General features: G+C 51.7%; 4 protein-coding genes across 4 annotated transcripts; 1 reads left to right on the forward strand and 3 right to left on the reverse strand.

Moving 5' to 3' along the window:
• Positions 1-2,937: 2,937 nt before the first annotated feature.
• Positions 2,938-5,747, reverse strand: JN550_005013 (uncharacterized protein; the record flags this gene model as incomplete). The annotated part of the gene is made up of 10 exons (XM_049316593.1): positions 2,938-3,468; positions 3,525-3,715; positions 3,778-3,835; positions 3,889-4,051; positions 4,113-4,180; positions 4,235-4,642; positions 4,699-4,827; positions 4,879-5,401; positions 5,466-5,549; positions 5,617-5,747. 10 exons carry the CDS (start codon positions 5,745-5,747, stop codon positions 2,938-2,940), a joined length of 2,286 nt encoding a protein of 761 aa, XP_049173211.1.
• A 2,166-nt stretch (positions 5,748-7,913) lies between these two features.
• JN550_005014 (uncharacterized protein) lies at positions 7,914-9,694 on the forward strand (the record flags this gene model as incomplete). Its single annotated transcript, XM_049316595.1, has 4 exons — positions 7,914-8,202; positions 8,255-8,387; positions 8,438-9,568; positions 9,619-9,694. The coding sequence occupies 4 exons, from the start codon at positions 7,914-7,916 to the stop codon at positions 9,692-9,694; spliced, it is 1,629 nt and encodes a 542-aa protein (XP_049173212.1).
• A 3,909-nt stretch (positions 9,695-13,603) lies between these two features.
• JN550_005015 (uncharacterized protein) lies at positions 13,604-14,978 on the reverse strand (the record flags this gene model as incomplete). Its single annotated transcript, XM_049316596.1, has 3 exons — positions 13,604-13,972; positions 14,042-14,419; positions 14,655-14,978. 3 exons carry the CDS (start codon positions 14,976-14,978, stop codon positions 13,604-13,606), a joined length of 1,071 nt encoding a protein of 356 aa, XP_049173213.1.
• Positions 14,979-16,009: 1,031 nt separating this feature from the next.
• JN550_005016 (uncharacterized protein) lies at positions 16,010-18,079 on the reverse strand (the record flags this gene model as incomplete). The annotated part of the gene is made up of 1 exon (XM_049316597.1): positions 16,010-18,079. The coding sequence occupies one exon, from the start codon at positions 18,077-18,079 to the stop codon at positions 16,010-16,012; it is 2,070 nt and encodes a 689-aa protein (XP_049173214.1).
• Positions 18,080-18,418: the final 339 nt, after the last annotated feature.

Raw genomic sequence — 18,418 nt, forward strand, 5'->3', positions numbered from 1 at the left:
ACTGCCAAATTCGACAATTCCGCGGCGTCAATCTACCCTTTCGATCAAGTTTGCTATTCTCAATATTGCACTTAGGTACACAAGAGGTAGCTAAGTCGCCATCAGACTAGGTATCGGGCGACGTCACACTTGAGCCTTGTTTTTACCCCTCACCATCTGAATATTTTTTCTTCTCTCAGCACATGAAACTGGTGCCTCGTTGCCTGGTTGATGCATTATTTCGTACATCGGTCTAAGCTCGACTGGGAAGCACAATCCATGCAGTGCCCACTAAAAAAGCGCCCTGGCCTTACCCGTGCGGCCATTTCTTAGTGCCACCACAGGGATTTCAGATAATCAGGCTCGGGCACGGCGTGAGTCCCTAAGTTATGGCGTATCCACTTCACAGATGATATATGGGACGTACTCTTTTTTCAAGAGCAAGCGTGCCCACGGGGTAACAATGCATCCTGTGTTGTAACAGTCTCACAGGCCTACTGCCTCTCCTCTTGATCCAGGACTACATCTCGGTGGCGGTGCATTTGAGCTTGTACTTTAACATAGACCCTAGATCCCCCTATCGCATGTCTGACTGGGCTGTACCTCCACGTTGCGCTGCACCAGCTACGTCGTCACGCCAAAAATAGCAATCTTTGTAGTGCCATGAATGCGCCTCTTGGCTTGTTATCGAAGATGTATCATCCGGCGAGTCTTCCGGTATGCGGGTTTCGCATGTCTGGTATGGTACGTCTAGTCTCTGATACGACACGAAGTGGCCAGCGGACACTGCGACTGGCTGGCACCACAGGGCTCTGTTATCCTGGACAAGCAAACCTACAAACCCTACAACCTCTATCCTACAAATAGGCAGGAGGATTCTGTGTCTTACTTTCACATACCAGTACACCTTAAAGTCGTATATGTCTTCGTTCTTGGCCACGTTGCGAGGCGCCTCAATCCCGCTTGGGCTTGAGACACTTGTGAGAAACTGCAGCATGTACGACGCATTTATGGGCTCCTGCATTTGCTCAGTCTCTGGGGCACGGGAGCACATCTTTGAGATGGCGCAACTGTCTGAGCAAGCGCCTCCTTTGCAAGTGCACTGGGTTAATATGCAATTCCCTTCTGAGTAGCCTCTTCCTAGGCCGGAGTTATTTCGTCCTGGCTGTCAGATCCACGATAGCTGGTGCAGTGCGACGTAGAGGCACAGCCCAGTCAGACATGCGATAGGGGGATCTAGGGTCTATGTTAAAGTACAAGCTCAAATGCACCGCCACCGAGATGTAGTCCTGGATCAAGAGGAGAGGCAATAGGCTGTTGAAGTCACCTAAAACAAATATTGAATAGCATGGCCATTCATCTTTAAGAAGGAAATTAAATATTCTAAGGCGTAGGATTATGCAGTTACTAAGTGTTATACTACCAACCAAACAATCATAACGATTAGTGGTGGTTTGATCTTTATCTCAGGCAAAGGTGCCCAGAGATATGCGTTTTGCCTCGTCCCGTGATATCTAGGCAATTAGAGAGTCTGGGCAAATACAATTGCCGCCGCTACCTCAGAGTTTGACCATGTCATCACTCTCATCCTTCGCTGCCGGGAGGTTCAGCGCCCTATCATCTCCGTTGAGGTATCCCTTTACCTTTTCCATAACACCGCGGCGATCAAGGCCCTTGAACAGGCTCCAGTGGTCGAAACATTGGTACCATGGTGGGCTCCTCGCATGTGGCTTGTCGTATGGTTTACTGGGATGTTAGGTAGATCACCTGACGTTGAGACAGATGCTTCAGAGTGATTATTGCCATGCAGGCTGGCGTCTCGCCTGGGGGGCACCCCCCTGATAATTCGGACGCGTATCGGATAACAACCTGTAATATACGTACCTAACAACACCGAGCAACCTCCTCCAAACGATGCCACCTTCCTGATAATAGTTAGGAAATCAAACACCAGGGAGTCCACCTTGGCTAGAGGCGTGATCTGATCATTTCGGTCGACCAGAAGATGCCCATTGTGGCGAGGCAGTTGACTGAATCACCGCCTTCCTCTATGAGTCATCCGCAGAGGCATCGTCCTCCACTGATATATGGTCGGGCTTAGCGCAACTCCGTATGGTGCTTCGTCGGGGACTATGCCAGGCGAAGATTTAGGCAGCGGCACATTTGCAACACCGCCTCCCTGGATTCGGCCTCGAGCAGCGGTTCCGCAGTGGTTCCTGTGATGAACTCTGTTTTTAAAGGCATCTTGACTTATAATAGCCTCAATTATGATGAGACTCCAGGTTCTCAATCAGGTTTCATGAGGCAGTTTGAAAACGTTGCAATACACAAGAAACTTATAGAGGAGCAACTGTAGGAATAGTTGAATAAAAGGCGAAAAGGCTGAATTATGGGACGAGAGCTGATATGTAGGACCTTGTTGCCATCCGACCGAACCGGCATGATCAGATGGCTTGAATCCAAATAACAAAGCGATAATGCGACTAACAGAAGGATTACACATGTGTTGTCTAGCATGAAAACAATGGGACAGTCACATCCACTGGCATAAGCAATTTGCATAGATTTGACGGTGTGTTATATTATAGATAACTGCTTCGAAGAGCGTCCTGCTTCTTATCCGCCTCTGATGCCAATGTGTAAGTGCTTTCCCACGTCTACCCATCAAATGTGAGGCTGCCATTGGGGAAAATTCTACTGCTTCGAGCCGTAATTTGCAAACGCCTCTAATTGTCGTGGGTATGTTAGATCTCGTGGATCGGCTTTGTTGGAGGAGCATATACAATGTCAAATCTTCGGTCAGATAGATCTCACTATACATGACTCCCCAGTAATTCAATTTTCCAACCAAACAAGTATACGTGCACGCTCTGGACTCATGATTATAAGGCGAGGTTTAAGATTATATGTCTGACTTTTCCTCTGGCTGATGTGCCATGCTCAACAGAGACGCAGTGATTACGGAGGGTACTGCTGCATATTAGGCTGTTGGTAATTGTAGAGGGCGGCCGGCGCATTGGGGGCAGACCACGAGGGGTCCAGCATTTGCTGTAGATTGAATCCGAACCCGTCGTCCGGTATCGATATTGACTGGTAGTCCGCCACATAGGCATTGGGGTAAACTCCCGGTGGATGGTGTTGTGGTGGCGCTGGGTGGTGGGCAGCCTGATACAGGGCGTAGAAACCCTCGTGCTGACCGGGATGCCCCATGGGTTGGTGTGACACCTGGTACTGGGGTGGTGGGGTCGGTTGATGATGTGCGTATGGGGAGATTGGAGGCAGGGAGAGTGGTTCTGCGTGGCTCGGTGTCATGGATGTATGCTGTAACGGCGGTAGAGTCGTGGGTTCTTGGTCTGGTACCATAGGACTGTGACGTGTGTCCAGCGTGCGTGGGGGCGTAGACTTTGTGCGGTATAGTGTAGACATCTTGTTCTGCCAGGAAGAAGTCGATGTTGGGGGGTGTAGTAGTGCGTGTGGTTGTGGATCTTGCTGTGGATGGAGTCAGTTACAAAAATATAACAAACAGAGTCCACATGAATCCTTACCCCATCTGTCATGGTTCCGCTCTCGAAAGGAACCCTATTGGTGTTTGGATCCTCAAACCATTTCTTCAAACCTCTGAGCCAACTTGAGGCAAGTGGCCACATGGCTTGAGCCTCCTCCAAGATAGTGACGGTACGGTCGTACATCATCTTTCCTTCCACACGAACTTCATCAGGACGTCTGTGGATATCAACTACAGAAAATTTAATAAGACGTGCTGAGGAAACGGAGGAAACTGTAAAGGGTAGACCTTACGCTGAGGAAACTTCACCATGTAAGCGGCTAGTAGACCGCAGCCGTATATAGTGAACGTCTACCACCTGAATTAGTCATCCTGTCACAAGGTCGACGCTTGGTGTCACTTACAGCCATCTGTGACCCAACCCTTTCCTCGGATAATCGGTCATCGCTGTATTGAGCGTCGACTTGCTCGTACAACATCCTGACGTTGTCCACAAGCTCTTCCGCCATCTTGCGATAAACCTGGGCACTAGGATCTCTGGGGTTGCTTCGTACTGCCTGAATCATCCTGAACACGTTGATTAGACTTTAAATTATCATTGAATTCTCGCCGCTGCCCCATCACTCACTCATCCATGTAGGCCTTTCTCAAGACGATGTTGCAAAGTCGTAAGCCAGCCGTACAACTTAAGAATGCCTCGTAATGGTCAGCTCATGCATTTGAGGTCAAATCTCGGCGCTGGATGCTCACAAGATCCTCGTTGTCCTGCCTGTGTCCTTTCAATGATTTGATGCCAAACTTGTGGTCCTGGAAGAGGTTGTCCTCAAAATACCGCAGTCGTGCAGCCATCCTCGAGTAGTCGCTACTGTCATTTCCTGGCTTTGAGCTCTTTTCATTTGCGACAGCCCTTCGCGCAACGATACCCCATAAATGGTGAGTCTGGATGAGTGTTGCGAACAGTGATCTTGGACGGAGTGTGGTCAGGTGTGGGTGATGTGTAGCGGGTATTGTTCCTTCTAATGCTGCCCGGCTATGCGGAACTACCGCGTTCTTGAAATCTTCCTCGTCACACGGCAAAAGAGCGGTGATATCGCTAGAAGCGAGCGACACGGGTTTGTACGGGCCGCTATGTAGATTGTCCTGGCTGTGTAATACCCACTGACAGCATGTTATTTATATGCGTTTGACGGAAGCGATGCGCGGGCGTAACTTACAAAGGTGCGCCTGGCCGACTCGGCACGTATAATCTCTTCGGGCGATGACTTTGATGTTACTCGCTCATATGTCTCTTCACGATGAAGTCTCATTAGCGCAGCCATTCTTGTGGCCACCCCCATGTTGATCTAAGCTGTCAGTAAAGACAATGCGTACGTAGCATAGGTGGAGTATCTTACATAGCTGGAGTTCGTCATCCCGTTGCCTTGTTGGGCGATGCTCAACAGCAAGAACGCTTGACATCTTTCCAGCGTCGGTTGTTGATACAACTCATTGAGAGCCAACCTTTCTGCGCTCCTCATGAACCACTCAACTGCTCGTTGACTTGCCCCGTAGCGCATCTGAATCTTCTTGTTGAACTTTGCAGAGATACTGAGGATGCTCAAAAGCAAGAACACGCTGACAGAGCTTGGGTTTTGCTCGATCTGCAGAGGGAACCTCTCCTTCGGTATAAACCCCAACTGGAAAAAGTGGAGGGTGAAGGCAATAACACCTTCTTTTACGATGTCGATTTCAGGAAGTAGTGACCACTCGTCTTCCCATTTGGGAAGCTTTGCGTTCGTGAGTGTATCCTGAAACCCTGGAGCGGACACCGATTCCCTTTTCACTCCGGTGGTGTCGACTTTGGACCTCCTATCAGCCCTTTGGCGGGGATGACGAAAAGACCGATCCTCGTCAGGGTCTCCACGACTTGGGAACTCGCTGCACAGGCATAGACATGAGTATCCTAGGACCGACGGAGACTGTGGTGGGAATCATCACTCACCACTCCTCGGGCACCCCAGCCTCGAGGCATGATTTGCAGGGAGGATCTTTCTCATGCAGGCACTTGCTGCGCATACGCCGACATCTGTGTTGGTAGCGGTCAATGTCGGGAGCGATTGCCGAGAGTCCTCATGTATACAAGGCTTGCTTACCTCCGGCACGCGATAGGGGCTCGGCGCTTGATGGGGCCTCCAGACGGTGGGAATTTACCGCTGCCCGACGCCGGGGACTGTGGAGACCCAAGACTATTCGGTGTGTTGCCGGATGGATGAGGATTGTCCATCGTGACCAAGCGGGGGCAGGTAGTTGCACGACAGATCTTGGGTCGCTTGGATATAGCGGAGACTTTTTTAGAGTTGCCGTGAAGCTTGCCTGCCGCAAGGTTTCTGGCAATTTGGTAGGTGACCCAACCAATCAACCTCGCGGCGACCAGCCGTTGCGGACTTCAGCGCCGGCTCAGCAAACCTTGGGCCGGCAGGGGTCAATGGCCAGGCCGCCGGTGCATGCGTAGAGGGCAGTGCGACGCTCTGCAAGAACTAGTTTATCGCTGCGATACTCAAAGGCTCGTTGGTTTTGCGGATGACGGGGCGCACGAGCGAAAAGCCTAGTCCCCCAGGCTCTGGGCAGCGGGGGATATATGAGAAACAGACCCTGGAGGACAAGCTAAGTCGGGCGGTAAAAGCAAGGGCCAGCAGGGACCCTCGGCCCGTGAGGACATGGCCTCAGGCCTACCGACCGCTACAGGGTGTCATAACGGCCGATCACTCGTCCATGCTGTCACGCCACACCAGGGACAGCTCGAGTGGACAGACATCCCGCGGCGCGTAAGGTTTAGACCTCTGTAATTAGACATGGAGAGCTATGTCGTTTTCATGCGTATTCATATATGTCTCTGCACTACACCCCTTCTCGGAACGTCTATGTACCTGGGCGTGAAACCTTGCAGCGAACGTGTAATCGAGTGAAAAAGCCAGCGCCCAAGACCATAAATTGACAGATGTCGACCCACACTTTTAGGGGCTTGCGAAGACCTCATAGGCCATTCGGAAACCAACATGCGCCTGGCCATCTTGCATACAAACAGGAAGAAGCATCTTGGCGCATCAATACTGAACCGGCGCTATCGACCTGGTGAGTTTCCGACCCAAGACCCTCAGTGAGGTTGTGACGCATGATACCATGCCAGTCTCGACGTCTACTTTGATCACCCTCCCAAGACCGCCCAAAGAGATTTTAGGAAAGTGTTGGAATATAAGCACGGATCAGCCGAAGTGATGGCTCGCATATCACTATGCAACACGTGGTCACGGATGCCGTGCTTGTGCAACGTCGCTGTCAGATCTCCTGTGCCTGCCATGGCCCATGGGCGAACGGAGCAAGATCGAGGAATTACCCACGGCAAAGCGGCGGACAGTCCGACAACTGCTGTCAAGTTTGATGAAAACCTGACCGTTGGCCCACTAAGGATATAGTCGAGTTACTGATCAGAGTTCACGCGTTTAATGATCAAATCCAATGTTTCAGGCGGCTGCGGCCGGCTTTGCACAAGCGCCGCACGATGGCATCATGAACATTTCCCTTGGCATGAAAACATGGAATTCTGGTCCGGGTGTCTCTAGAAGCCTCGGGAATAACGCTTTTCGTCTATGCAAGTCAACATGCTGGCAACTCCCAAAGCGTTCTGGGTTACAGCAGCCTTTAGAGGCAAATCCCACGTGCCGTCCCACTTTTTCGCATCGGTCGAGTCAAGCAAACGGCCGTCTAGTGAAGCTGGGGCTAGGATCACGGCGGCGCTCGGCTTTCGGGACTTGAACTTCAGACCCATCCGCTAGCAACTGGACCGGCCGGCACCGGTGGTAGATCTTGCTGCGTGGATGCTCGTTACTAGCCTGCAAAATTTGAATTCCCACCCTAATTCATTGCACAGATAGGCGAGCTGGCATGGTGTGCCCCTCGCCTCAAAGTGTGTGGTGTGGCAGCACGGGTTGGCGGCCGCCACATGTCATTGCTCCACGATCATCATAAGTTTCTGCAGCAATGTAATTGGCCTGTGACAGACCATCTATCCTTCTGGGCTGCGGAGCGGGCATCTGACGGCCGTAGCTCGGCCAGCTCACCAGTTTGTATACTGGCAGCATTCTTGGCACGGATTCTGCTCCCTGATCTGGATTTGAGGGCTGGGAGATGACTGTGAGTCACCGGAATAGTCTCGACTGTCATACAGCCGCTCCGCCTGTTGACCAGAGTCCCTTAACTGCCAGCAGACATCTGATAGCTCACCATTGTACTATAAAGCTCGGCGGATTCCCAAGACTGCTAGCGGAGGATGCCGGCAAATTGTGGGGAGTTCGCTCAGTGATGACAGTGACGAATTCTCTTGATGCCATTGGATCGGGTCTACTGCAAGTCATCGACTGTGCTCCTTGCCTTTCGTGTGCGGCTGACGGCCATGCTGGCTGATCCAAGCAGCTGGTGTCTCACCAAGTCGGTGCTTGAGGACGTCAAGTCCATCACTGTACAGACTAACATGGCCTGGCCTCCTGTAGATCCCGTCCTGGTGCTTGTCGGGACGGCGCTGTTGGCTTCTGCCCTGTGCCTGGTATATCCTCGGCGCCTACGCAGAAATAGCCCGTATCCGTTACCTCCAGGGCCGCCTGGGAAATTCTTAGTCGGAAACCTAGGCCAGCTTAGTATTGACCACCCTGAGCAAGACTATATTCGATGGGGCAAGCAATATGGTAGGCAAACCGATCTGCGGACTTATAGCGCGCCAAATACTAACATTTGCAGGATCTGATGTCATTTATACCAATGTGCTTGGACAGCACATGATATGTCTAAACAGCGCCAAGGCCGCAACAGACCTCCTTGATCGCCGAGGGGCCAACTACTGTGACCGACCACGGTTTACTCTGTTTGAGGTGTATGTATCTCTGCTCGGCCTCATTAGTTCCTTGTTCTAACGTGACCAAGTATGGGATGGGGGCTTACATTGACTTTCCTGAGATGGGGTCCCCAATTCAAGCTGCATCGCCGCCTCTTTCAAAACACATTCACGCAGTCCAACGTCAAGACATTCCGGTCCATCCAGCTTCATGAGTCGAGAAAAGCTGTGAGGTCTCTCGTCCACGACCCAACAGACTGGCAGGAGATTACTCTGCTTCTTACCACCAGTATCATATTTCGCATAGCCTTTGGCCAGGAGATCACGGACAAGGAATCTCCATATTGCGACATGTCGAAGGCTGCCAACAATGCGACAACGAACGGTGGTATCGCTGGCTCAACACTTGTTGATATATTTCCGTTGGCTCGCTTCATTCCAAACTGGTTTAACCCTTCAGCGCCGTTGAGACATGCTCGAGCAAGTCGGACAGCCATCCAAACCATACACAATGAACCATGGGAAGCCAACATCAAGGATATCGAGGCAGGTAATGCGGCGCCGTCTTTCATGCAGATGCATTGGCAGAAGTATAAAGAGAACGAAAAGGCTGGGAAACAACAAGAGATGACCATGGCAGATATCAAAGGCGCGACTGGCGCCGTCTTTATCGCCGGAGGTAACAGCACGTGGGGCACAATCCTTTCCAACCTGCTCTTCCTAACCAAGTACCCGGAGAGACAGAGGAAAGTTCAAGAAGAGATCGACTCCTTGCTGGACGCCGGTGAGCAGCCACGGCTGCCAACCTTTGAGGACCGCGAGAGGTTGAAGCGTCTTGATAACTTTATGATGGAAACCATGCGATGCCTACCTCTCAATCCGTTGGTAATCCCGCACAAGAGCCTGGAAGATGACGTGTACGAGGGCATGTTCATCCCAGCAGGGACGACCGTGTTCGCGAACACGACCGCTATGACCACAGACCCCGACACTTATCAGGAGCCGGACAAGTTCGATCCCGAGCGTTACACTAGGGGTGAGCCTTACCCCAGCGGCAACTTTGGCTTTGGTCGTCGCAAATGTCCTGGTAATTTCCTTGCCCTTGCAAGTGTTTATATGTTCCTGGCGACCTTCCTAGCTGCGTTCGAGCTGGAGCAGGTGATAGGTGAAGACGGTAAACCCAAGGTACCTGAGCCTGGGGTTTCCATTGGTCTTGGCGGGTAAGCTTACCGCCTGTTGCTTCGTGACTATTTGCTGACATTCCTGGAAGGCATCCGGCTCCATTTGAATGCACTTTGAAAGTAAGACGGCCCGACATAGCTGAGCTGTTGATGCAGGAGGCCTGAAGCAGATATTGCAAAGCCTCATATGGTGTTGTGAAGCTCCATGGATGCGGGGACTTTCTCGGAACAGATGAGGCAGCAATGTTGGGCAAGGCGCTGCAAGATCTTCACGTCGCACCCTTAGTCCCGTCAGGAGGCTGCAGGGAAGGTCTCAGATAGCGCCATCTTGTTGGTCAGGCTGGGATCTCGAAATGGGAAGCAATAAAGCACGCGTCAACTGGAAGTGGAGTCTGCTGAGTGCACATATTTATGCAAATAATACACGGCAGTTCGAACAATGTCTTGAGTGGCCGATTTGAAGGATTCGAAAGCATCGACTAGAACGAAAAATGTCATAATCGTAGCCAGAGCAAGCGTGAGCCCACGTCATAGCCCAGCACCTCTTCTTCAGACCTAGCAAGCAAATCCGTTCAATGTTGCAAGAAATTGAGAGGACTGACTCGTCCTATGGTGTCTTTCTGTTTTACATCCAACATAATAGTCGTTCGAGCAAATGCAGTATGCCTTCCGTTCCAACAAAACCTTAATCACATCCTGGTCATATCCTCGCTCAGCCAATCAGAGTCGGCAGCTGATGGTAGGCAAAGCTTTTCAAGTGAAGGCCCCGAGCTGAGCAGGATATGTATAAGTTCGATTAAATGCGATCTTAAACATTGTACTTTGAGCATGCCACGATGGAAGGGATGTTGGCGATATATGATTCAAAGCTATCGTGAGGGATGAGTAATATTGATAATACAACCCACAACGTATCATTATATTACTGATTTACTCATGTTAGACACATAGGAGATGACACGAGCAATCCAAGCGTGACTGAACTTTCTTTCATGTAACAATTATACCCTTGACTACCGGGCATCGCCTTGAGCCCTGGTGCATTGATCGATGAGAAGCGCCCGGCTCCGTCCCACTGTTTCGGGTCGACTCAAAGGCACAGATATCGCAACGGAATAGTGATAAGGCAGTAGCAGGCCGACAACTCTCGAGATTTGACTAGCATGGCTAGTTCATAGCTTGGTGAGACGCTGGACATAGTAAAAGCCAACCTCTGGTTTGATCATGACCTAATGCCGCTTGGAGGCTGGTCAAGGCCTACGTCAGATCAGTTCAGCCTTTGTTGCCCAGACCTTATGAATACATTGATAGCTTCCAGGCTGATCAGTCATAGCACGTATGCCAATCTTTAGTACGTCAATCAAGCTGCTAGTGGGGCCAAAGATCACGAGGCGAATAGTGTTCTGGGCAATTGGCTAGGTGTTGAATCCAAGTCGACCCAGTCTCCAACCTCACTAGGTCTTGAGCCCAGTGAATCCAGCTTCTGCCCCGACCAGATGACATACATGAGTAACATAGCCTGAAGTATTTGGCGGAAGGATAATAAGAATTGAGCATTCAACTCGCTCTGAATATTCCAAGATTAAGTAGTTAAGTATCGGTCCAGGTTCTAGCTGCGAAAATAATTATCAATACGGACAAACCCGGGTTTCAAGACATCCGACAACTCAGGTCAATATTCCTACACCTGTGATCAGCAAGTTTCTCAAATATCGAGTAGTTTTAAGTGACTCTAGATAGTATTAATTTTCAAACAATTCGAAGGGAACATGAGTTTTTTATCGATATTGGGAGGCCCAACACATCTGTATTTTTGGCGACAATGGAAGGCTCGCCGTTTACGCAGGTTTGCAGTGTATCAGATAAAAGAATATGTCGACTTCATTGAGCTTGGCTACTTCCTCTCGTTCTTCTCCTCCTTCCTATTCCCTCTCATCTTCGTCTTCGCCTTCCTCCTCTCCCCTCTTCCTCTTCTTGCCCCTCGGGGCGAGTGGCTCTGGCTCTGGCTCTGGTTCTGGTTCTGGTTCTGGTTCTGGTTCTTGTTCTGGTTCTGGCTCTGGCTCTGGCTCTGGCTCTGGCTCTGATTCTAGTTCTACTTCCGGTAAGGCTTCAAGCTCCGCCCAGGCTACATAACCGTACATGTCAGCCGTTGTATCCGCAGTTTCAGATCGGTGTACGAGGGTCATAGTAGATAGATTGATAATGGCTAGCAAATGGGTGACCAGGGCCATGATGTCCCATGGGCCAGATCTCGGTGTTCAGGCCACAAACGGGGTAAGAATGCGATCAATGAACTCGAATTCGCACTTACTGAACGTGACGGGAGGGGGCGGCGGCGGAGGCGGTGTCGTATCGACGGGAGCAAAACGGTACAGAGGGACGAGGTTTCCCTCGCTGTCAACCATGTTCCATTCCATGCCGAATGATTGACACCCTTCAAGATCATTTGAATTTTCACTGGCAAGAATCGTTTTTTAAATGCCAGTTGTTGAGGACTGCTCCTGCCCACACGGTGGCTCCTTCCCGCTTGGGAGGAGGGCCCGTACATGCTGCTGAGCCAGGACGTAATGCGTCTACGGAGAGAGGACTAGAAGCTGTATAAACCCATAGAAAAGAAGAACATACAATATCAATTCATAGAATTTGAGCTTTTTGCCACAGTTCCGCGAATTTACTTGTTGCACTTGAGTTACGGTCTTGGCCGTTACTCCAGCTCAAGTCGGTCTGCTTTCTAAGAATGGGCATCTTTCGGTCAGGACCACAGCGCCAGCAGCACCTGTCCAGGCACTGTACGAAGCGCGACACTGTTCGTCTGTCATTGATCGATATCCGACGTATTAGGGATTTGTGCATATCGGCACCAGTGGGGTTTGACCTGTATCGGGCCTCGCGTATCTGGACAGGCAACAGATTCGCTTGGCTATTATTCCATTGAGGGTGTGTAGCGTAGTTCAATACCGCAATGACCAGGACAAGCAAGGTTACTTACACAAGCTCTTCAAGGAATGTTGCCCTTGTTTTACAAGCTCTTGGACCTATTTATAATGCAACCTTTCCTCAAGCACTGTGTCTGTTTGGAATGTTCATACCGCGGGCAGTGATGCTGGACTTTGCCTCTGACAGGCGTCTTGGGTCGATCCTCATTTGAAGGACTGCCTTCACGTTTCTCGACGGGAAAGCTTGCTGGGCTGGGCGACGTAGGCGTTGTTTTCCGAGATGAACGTAGCTCCATATGATGCTTAGATTTCTGGATTCGTTCAAGATGGTGTTGGGTGCCTATTTTTGGTCCAGCCCGAGTCTTTCGAACCTTATCCTTTTGCACGATAAGCTTCGATATATCAAGGCTTCATAGTATTCTTAGCTTGGTCAATTTGTTTGTATCTAGTTTCGGTGCCATGAATCTTGGGAAGAAGGCAGTCGTTGAGAGTCACGGCACGTCTGAAGTCTTAGACTTACTCAACCGGTCTATTTATACCATGTCTTGATCATATGTGCATTCTCGTGATACCTCTGGTCTATCAAAGCAATTGTGATACGTAAGATTACATGATTTCGATACACTCTTCTCTAACCCCTTGGGCAGTGTTGCGGTGCCGAGAGTCAATGTAACCTTCAGCTCATGCTACAGCGGCCATTCACGGAAGGCTTCTTTTGTTCCATTGCGCATTGCGTATATCCAACATGGCTTGAGCAGTCGACATTCTTGTTTGAGATTCAAGACCTGCCGTCCTTTGTTGCTACTAAATCCCGGAGGACAGTATGCCCGAATATACCAAGTTCCTTGAGGTCCATGAAACCGCCGTTTCATATTTGTCACTATTAGAAGCCCTTGCCATAACATGTATTTATGCTTAACCATAGGAAAATACAACTCACGGGATTGAAAGGCTCTGATACAGTCAAACTTGGCAAGATGACTCACGCTTCATGAAGCCAATATATTCGACTTTGAGTTCCAACGTCATACACTGAATCATGATTCTCACTTAGATCGGTATTGTCCGCATAATTGAACCCTGAATTTCTGAAAAAGATGTAGCCGACGTGCTCCTCTAGCCCGAGCAGCTTTCAGATTCACATTGAAAGTACACTGCCTTTGACCCTGAAGACACATTCTGACGAGAAGAAGGCAGGCGAGGACTGAATTAGCTCACATCGCTCTGGCTCCTCCTCCACGAAGGTGGGCATCTCATGCGTGCCGCCGGCAGCGTCGAAACTCGTCGCCTCGTCCAGCAGCTCTTCAATTTCTTGGATATGGTCGGGGAGTTCCATCACCTGCACGTCCGAGGTGGGCAGCAGCAGCTGCTGAGTGTCGAACTTTGAGCCGTTCACGGCGAAGACGACGTCTGAGTCCACGTACCGCATCCAGCATTTCTTCTTCTCCGAGTTCCTCCAGATTTGGTCACCCAGAAAGGCCTGGACGACGGTATAGGCGTGATACACCTGAGGGATCATCAGCAACACATCTCAATAATGGCAATCCCAACCCGCCAGGTTCCGGGACCAACTTACCTGTCGCCAGCTCCCCTGAATCGCCTCGACGCCGCCACCGCCGCTCATCTTCATGGCGCGGTCGTAGATGGCGATGACGGTACTCTCGGCAAAGTTCTCCTTCCAGTTGACGTTGCTGTAGTCGGAGACGACGGCGGCGTCGGCGGCGATGTTCTTGCGCCAGGCGTCGGTCGCGCTGAAGGGGCTGCCAAAGTCGTTGAGCGCTAGGTGGTCCATGCCGTGCGACGTCTCGTGCAGCACGATGCTGGGCTGGGTGAAGTCCAGGCGGAACGCGATGTCGCCCTTGCTCCACGTCGCCGCCGCCCCGTCGTGCGTGTTGCCCACGGCCATGTAGTGGCGGACGCGCTGGCGCATCAGAACCGGGGTTGTGGAGATTGTCTGTTGTAGTATAAGTCAGTCAGTGTTATGGGCTATTCATGAGTATGGGAATGGCATTGTCGCTGAACATAACCCAGAATGCCTGACAAGGACCCTAAATGCTGAAGGTTTTAACATAGTAGGACACTGTAATTCAGTGATACTACAACCAGGTCCACGTCATAAATGGTTGGTGATCTTTAAGTGCCATTTGACTTTACCAAATCTGATCCAGAAGGGAAAGTGCAATACCCACATAGGCAAGATCGTTAATCTTGACAGACGATTCCTTGTGCTGGCACATGACCCACGGCCTAGCACAATCCGCAAAGACAAACTCGTACACGCTGAAGTCACCGAGTGTCAAGTTCTTCAGGATGGCAAAGTCGCGGCAGGCCTGAGGCATGATGCCACTGATCCATTCTCGACGAAGGAACGTGCTGTCAGGCGGGGGCAGGAACCGCAGGTCGGCGTCGATGCGGGTGTAATTGAAGGGAGGCGATACGGTTGTCTTATTTGGCGAGTCGGCGGCCAGAGCTAGGCTGTAGAGTACGGATAGGAGTACGCTGAGGCCTGCCATGGTGAGATTTTCAGAGTGAAATGCCGAGGGAGATCATGAGCGCTCGGTCTGGTATCGATGTGCCCCCAATTGCATTCCGTCTTATATACCTTGCGGCTCTCTAACTTGAATAGTCATGCCATGACGAGCTGCGTGCAGGGAACCAAGCATAGTTATGTCGGGGCCAGAACATTCTGACCATGCAACCCAATATTGCTATCGTACGGGCCTCATGCTGCTGTAACACCTGTTCTGATTGACCCGTTATCTGCCCACGCAGCTGAAGGAGAGGCAGTAGCGTTGTAAACGAGCCGGGCCGTGAGATCGAGGGGTTCCGGGCGGTGATGTGCACCGTACCGCGGTTCTCAATACTACTGGTAGCATTGGGGTCTATTGGAGAATACACCCACCAATCCGAGGTGACAAATACTCGAAACTGAGGTTGTATACCAGTCGTTTGGGTTCAATTGTAGACCTTGATTGGCTGTCTTTATCAGGCTATTTGACTCGAAAGTCTATAGGCTATATCATGCCGCATAATAGTGCAGCGGATAGGGGGGTTGGCAGCGGTTGCTATGATGAGTTGGTGCCGGCACACTTGGAAAGCAGATGCAGATAGTGAACGATCGAGGATCGGGATGTGCAGCATTATATTCGGCTATGGGCAGAAACCGTCTTAAAATAGCCCGTTGCCATTTCCAGCTGCCTTGCAGTAAGAAATGATACCACCCAGCACGCCCAGTTGGCACAACCCCTGTGCCCCAAAAAATCCGTAGGGTGACGTTCCACCTGGCTATCCACCAGCAGCCCAGTAATACCGATAAGCAGTCCTAGCCACCCAAATCCGAAAACCTTCCAACGCCATCGCCAATGCTGAATACCGGGACTCTAAATGACCCCGGCAGATTATGCTCTAAGGACTAGTATTATACACGAAGGTCTAAGTGAATGATGACGTTTGCTCGCAAGCAACCCCTTCTAATGAACGATTTTGGATACTAAAATGGGTATTGATAAAACGGGTGGGACGAATTGAATCGAATCGATGTGCTCTACGCGTTGTCGAAAGAGCCGGGTATCGTGATCGAAAGACGCTTCACCCCGTCTTCGTTGGGGTCTGCGTTTTCAGCTCCAAGAGATTGGTTTGCCTGGTCAACGGTGGGAGAAGCTGTGTCAGGCTTCACCTCGGCTTCTTCCCGGTCGGCTGCATCAGGCGATTTGTCCGGCTGCTGCTCGACGTCGTGCTCTTGGTCGGCAGGCGTCGTGACGGAGACAGGCGCCACAGTACTGTCAGATGACGATGTCCTCTTCAGGTCAGCTGGAGCAGGAGTCGTCTGCCCTTCGTGGCTGCTGCGGGGGCTTTTCTCCCCTATACTAGGTGGGTGAAGGAGTGCTTGTGTCGCAGGGATTACGCCTCCACCGATGCGGCTCCAGAACATCTGCTCTCGCAGTCTGACACTCTCCTCCCACGCTGCCCGTTCAGCGTCAGCGTCTTCGGCGCGCCAATGACCATCCTTGACAATGCGCAAGAAACCCAGAAAATCGCAGGTGGATCGCACACGGTTAAGGCAGTACTTGCAGAGCGGGTACCGTTGGGCAGAGTCGGCCTCGCTCGTTCGGAACCGATGCATACGCAGGTGAGGAGTCTCCTTACGACTTTCGCCGCAGAGCGAGCATGGGTAGAACTGAGGCTTGCTAATGGCAGCAAAAGGGTTGTTCGTGGGAACCGGCTCCACAACGAGGGATCCTTCAGTCATGGAAGTCAAGACGGATCTCCGTGCTAGCCAGGATAGGCCGGGTGCAATATCTAGACGCAAGGTCGGCTCGACATCCTCAGCGAGGGCCCTCTTGTAGAACTTTGTTTCTTTCAAGGGGGGCAGTGGGGTAGCAACTGAGCCGGCGCTTATGGCCGATGCGGGCGTGTTTGGGGTTTGTGGTGATACATTCGAGGACGCCGTCCCCGCCGTGGTCAGTGAAGTTGTGGAAGCGTTGGACGGAGCTGAACCGGCGCTGGCAAGGCTAAGCAACGGGTTGAGCCCGCTGTAGGAGCCAGATGATATTCGGCTGGAAGTCCGCTTGGAAGTTTTGACCAGAGCCAGAAAGTCTTCATAGGCAGCCAGGTCGGTCCGAAGCACGGGTTGGAGCAGATGTGTCAGGCTCGTAGGATAGGTCGGCGAGGAAGGCTCCGTGATGCCAGACTGAGATACGCTGTCGGTAACGTGCGTATCGTCATCCCTTGAATCAAACTTGCTAAACCCAGGCGATGAAGGCGTGGTTCCGCTGTGGTCGTCGTGTTCAGCGGTCATGTGCTCCATGACCAGCTTCAGCTCGGCCAGCTGCTCCTGCTGAGACCTTAGGAGCCCTTCTGTGTCGGCCAGTTGGGATTTAAGCAAGTCGTTCTTGCGCTGGATGGCGTCGTGCTCTTTCTGTGCCTCTTCCTTGGCGGAGATGACCATCTTGTTGGCTTCTTCGAACAAGGCCGTGGTCAGGTTCTCCAACTCCTGCTCGATCTTCTTCTTCTCCTTCTCGACCTCAAAACGTTGCCGCTTCTCTTCAGCGACGCGTAGAAGAAGCCTATTCTTCTCGCTCTCGACCGTCGACCGTCTCACCCAAACGTCGCCGGCCAGTAGCTCCTGTTGCCGTGCCACTTTCTCTTCGAGCTCCCGAACTTTTGTCCTCTCGTCCTCTAGCTCATGCCGGGTTGAGGCGAGAGTATCATCCAGCGCAGTCTGGTGGTTGATGGCGTTGATCAGTTTCGTGCTCAGCGTAGCCACCTCGTCATTCAAATCGGGATGGTGCGCAGGCGTTGCGGTGCCATCAGCCGAACTTTTCCTGAGGTCCAGATTGGTGCTGTAGTCCATGTCCTCCATCAGTGACTGGTTCGACGGCATCCGCTTGGGCTGCGGCACGTCCAAAGAGGGTGACTCGGGCGTCGAGGCCATGTCTGGCAACTGGGACATGGAAGGGGGCCTCGCAGGCGACTTCGCTCTACTGGAGACAGATGTTTGTGAGAAACTCGAGAGAGAGCGGAAATGGCCAAAGGATCGCTGCGGCTTCGGGCTGGGACTCTGGTGCTGGTGCTGGGGCCAGGCCGCCACGTGAATGAAGCTGTCGCCGGGCATGTTAGCGAGTGTGGCCACACACAAGGCCTGGGAAATGAAAGGAGCGACAGGGCTCCGGCACAGGATATAGTCTGGTCGTGGTATACACAACGGGTGCAGACCTCGTCCATGCCCTGAGGTGCAGCCGACAGCTTATTGTATGGGGCAAATGGAGGGAGCCGCAGCACTTACGAATCCAGCTTGACGGCTGGTGGACCTCGAGGTCCGGTTCGCTGGGCACTCCAAGCACTCTGAGCTGGGTTGGTGGAAATGACTTTTTAAGCTCAGTGATCCAGGAGGAACGCGCAGACGTCCGCGTAGGTTCAGAGTCAAAACTCGCGAGGTCGCTCCAGCTGGCGG

Source organism: Neoarthrinium moseri (genome assembly GCF_022829205.1).
Source record: "Neoarthrinium moseri strain CBS 164.80 chromosome Unknown scaffold14_Wmoseri_CBS_16480, whole genome shotgun sequence".
In the NCBI taxonomy this organism is placed as follows: domain Eukaryota; kingdom Fungi; phylum Ascomycota; class Sordariomycetes; order Amphisphaeriales; family Apiosporaceae; genus Neoarthrinium; species Neoarthrinium moseri.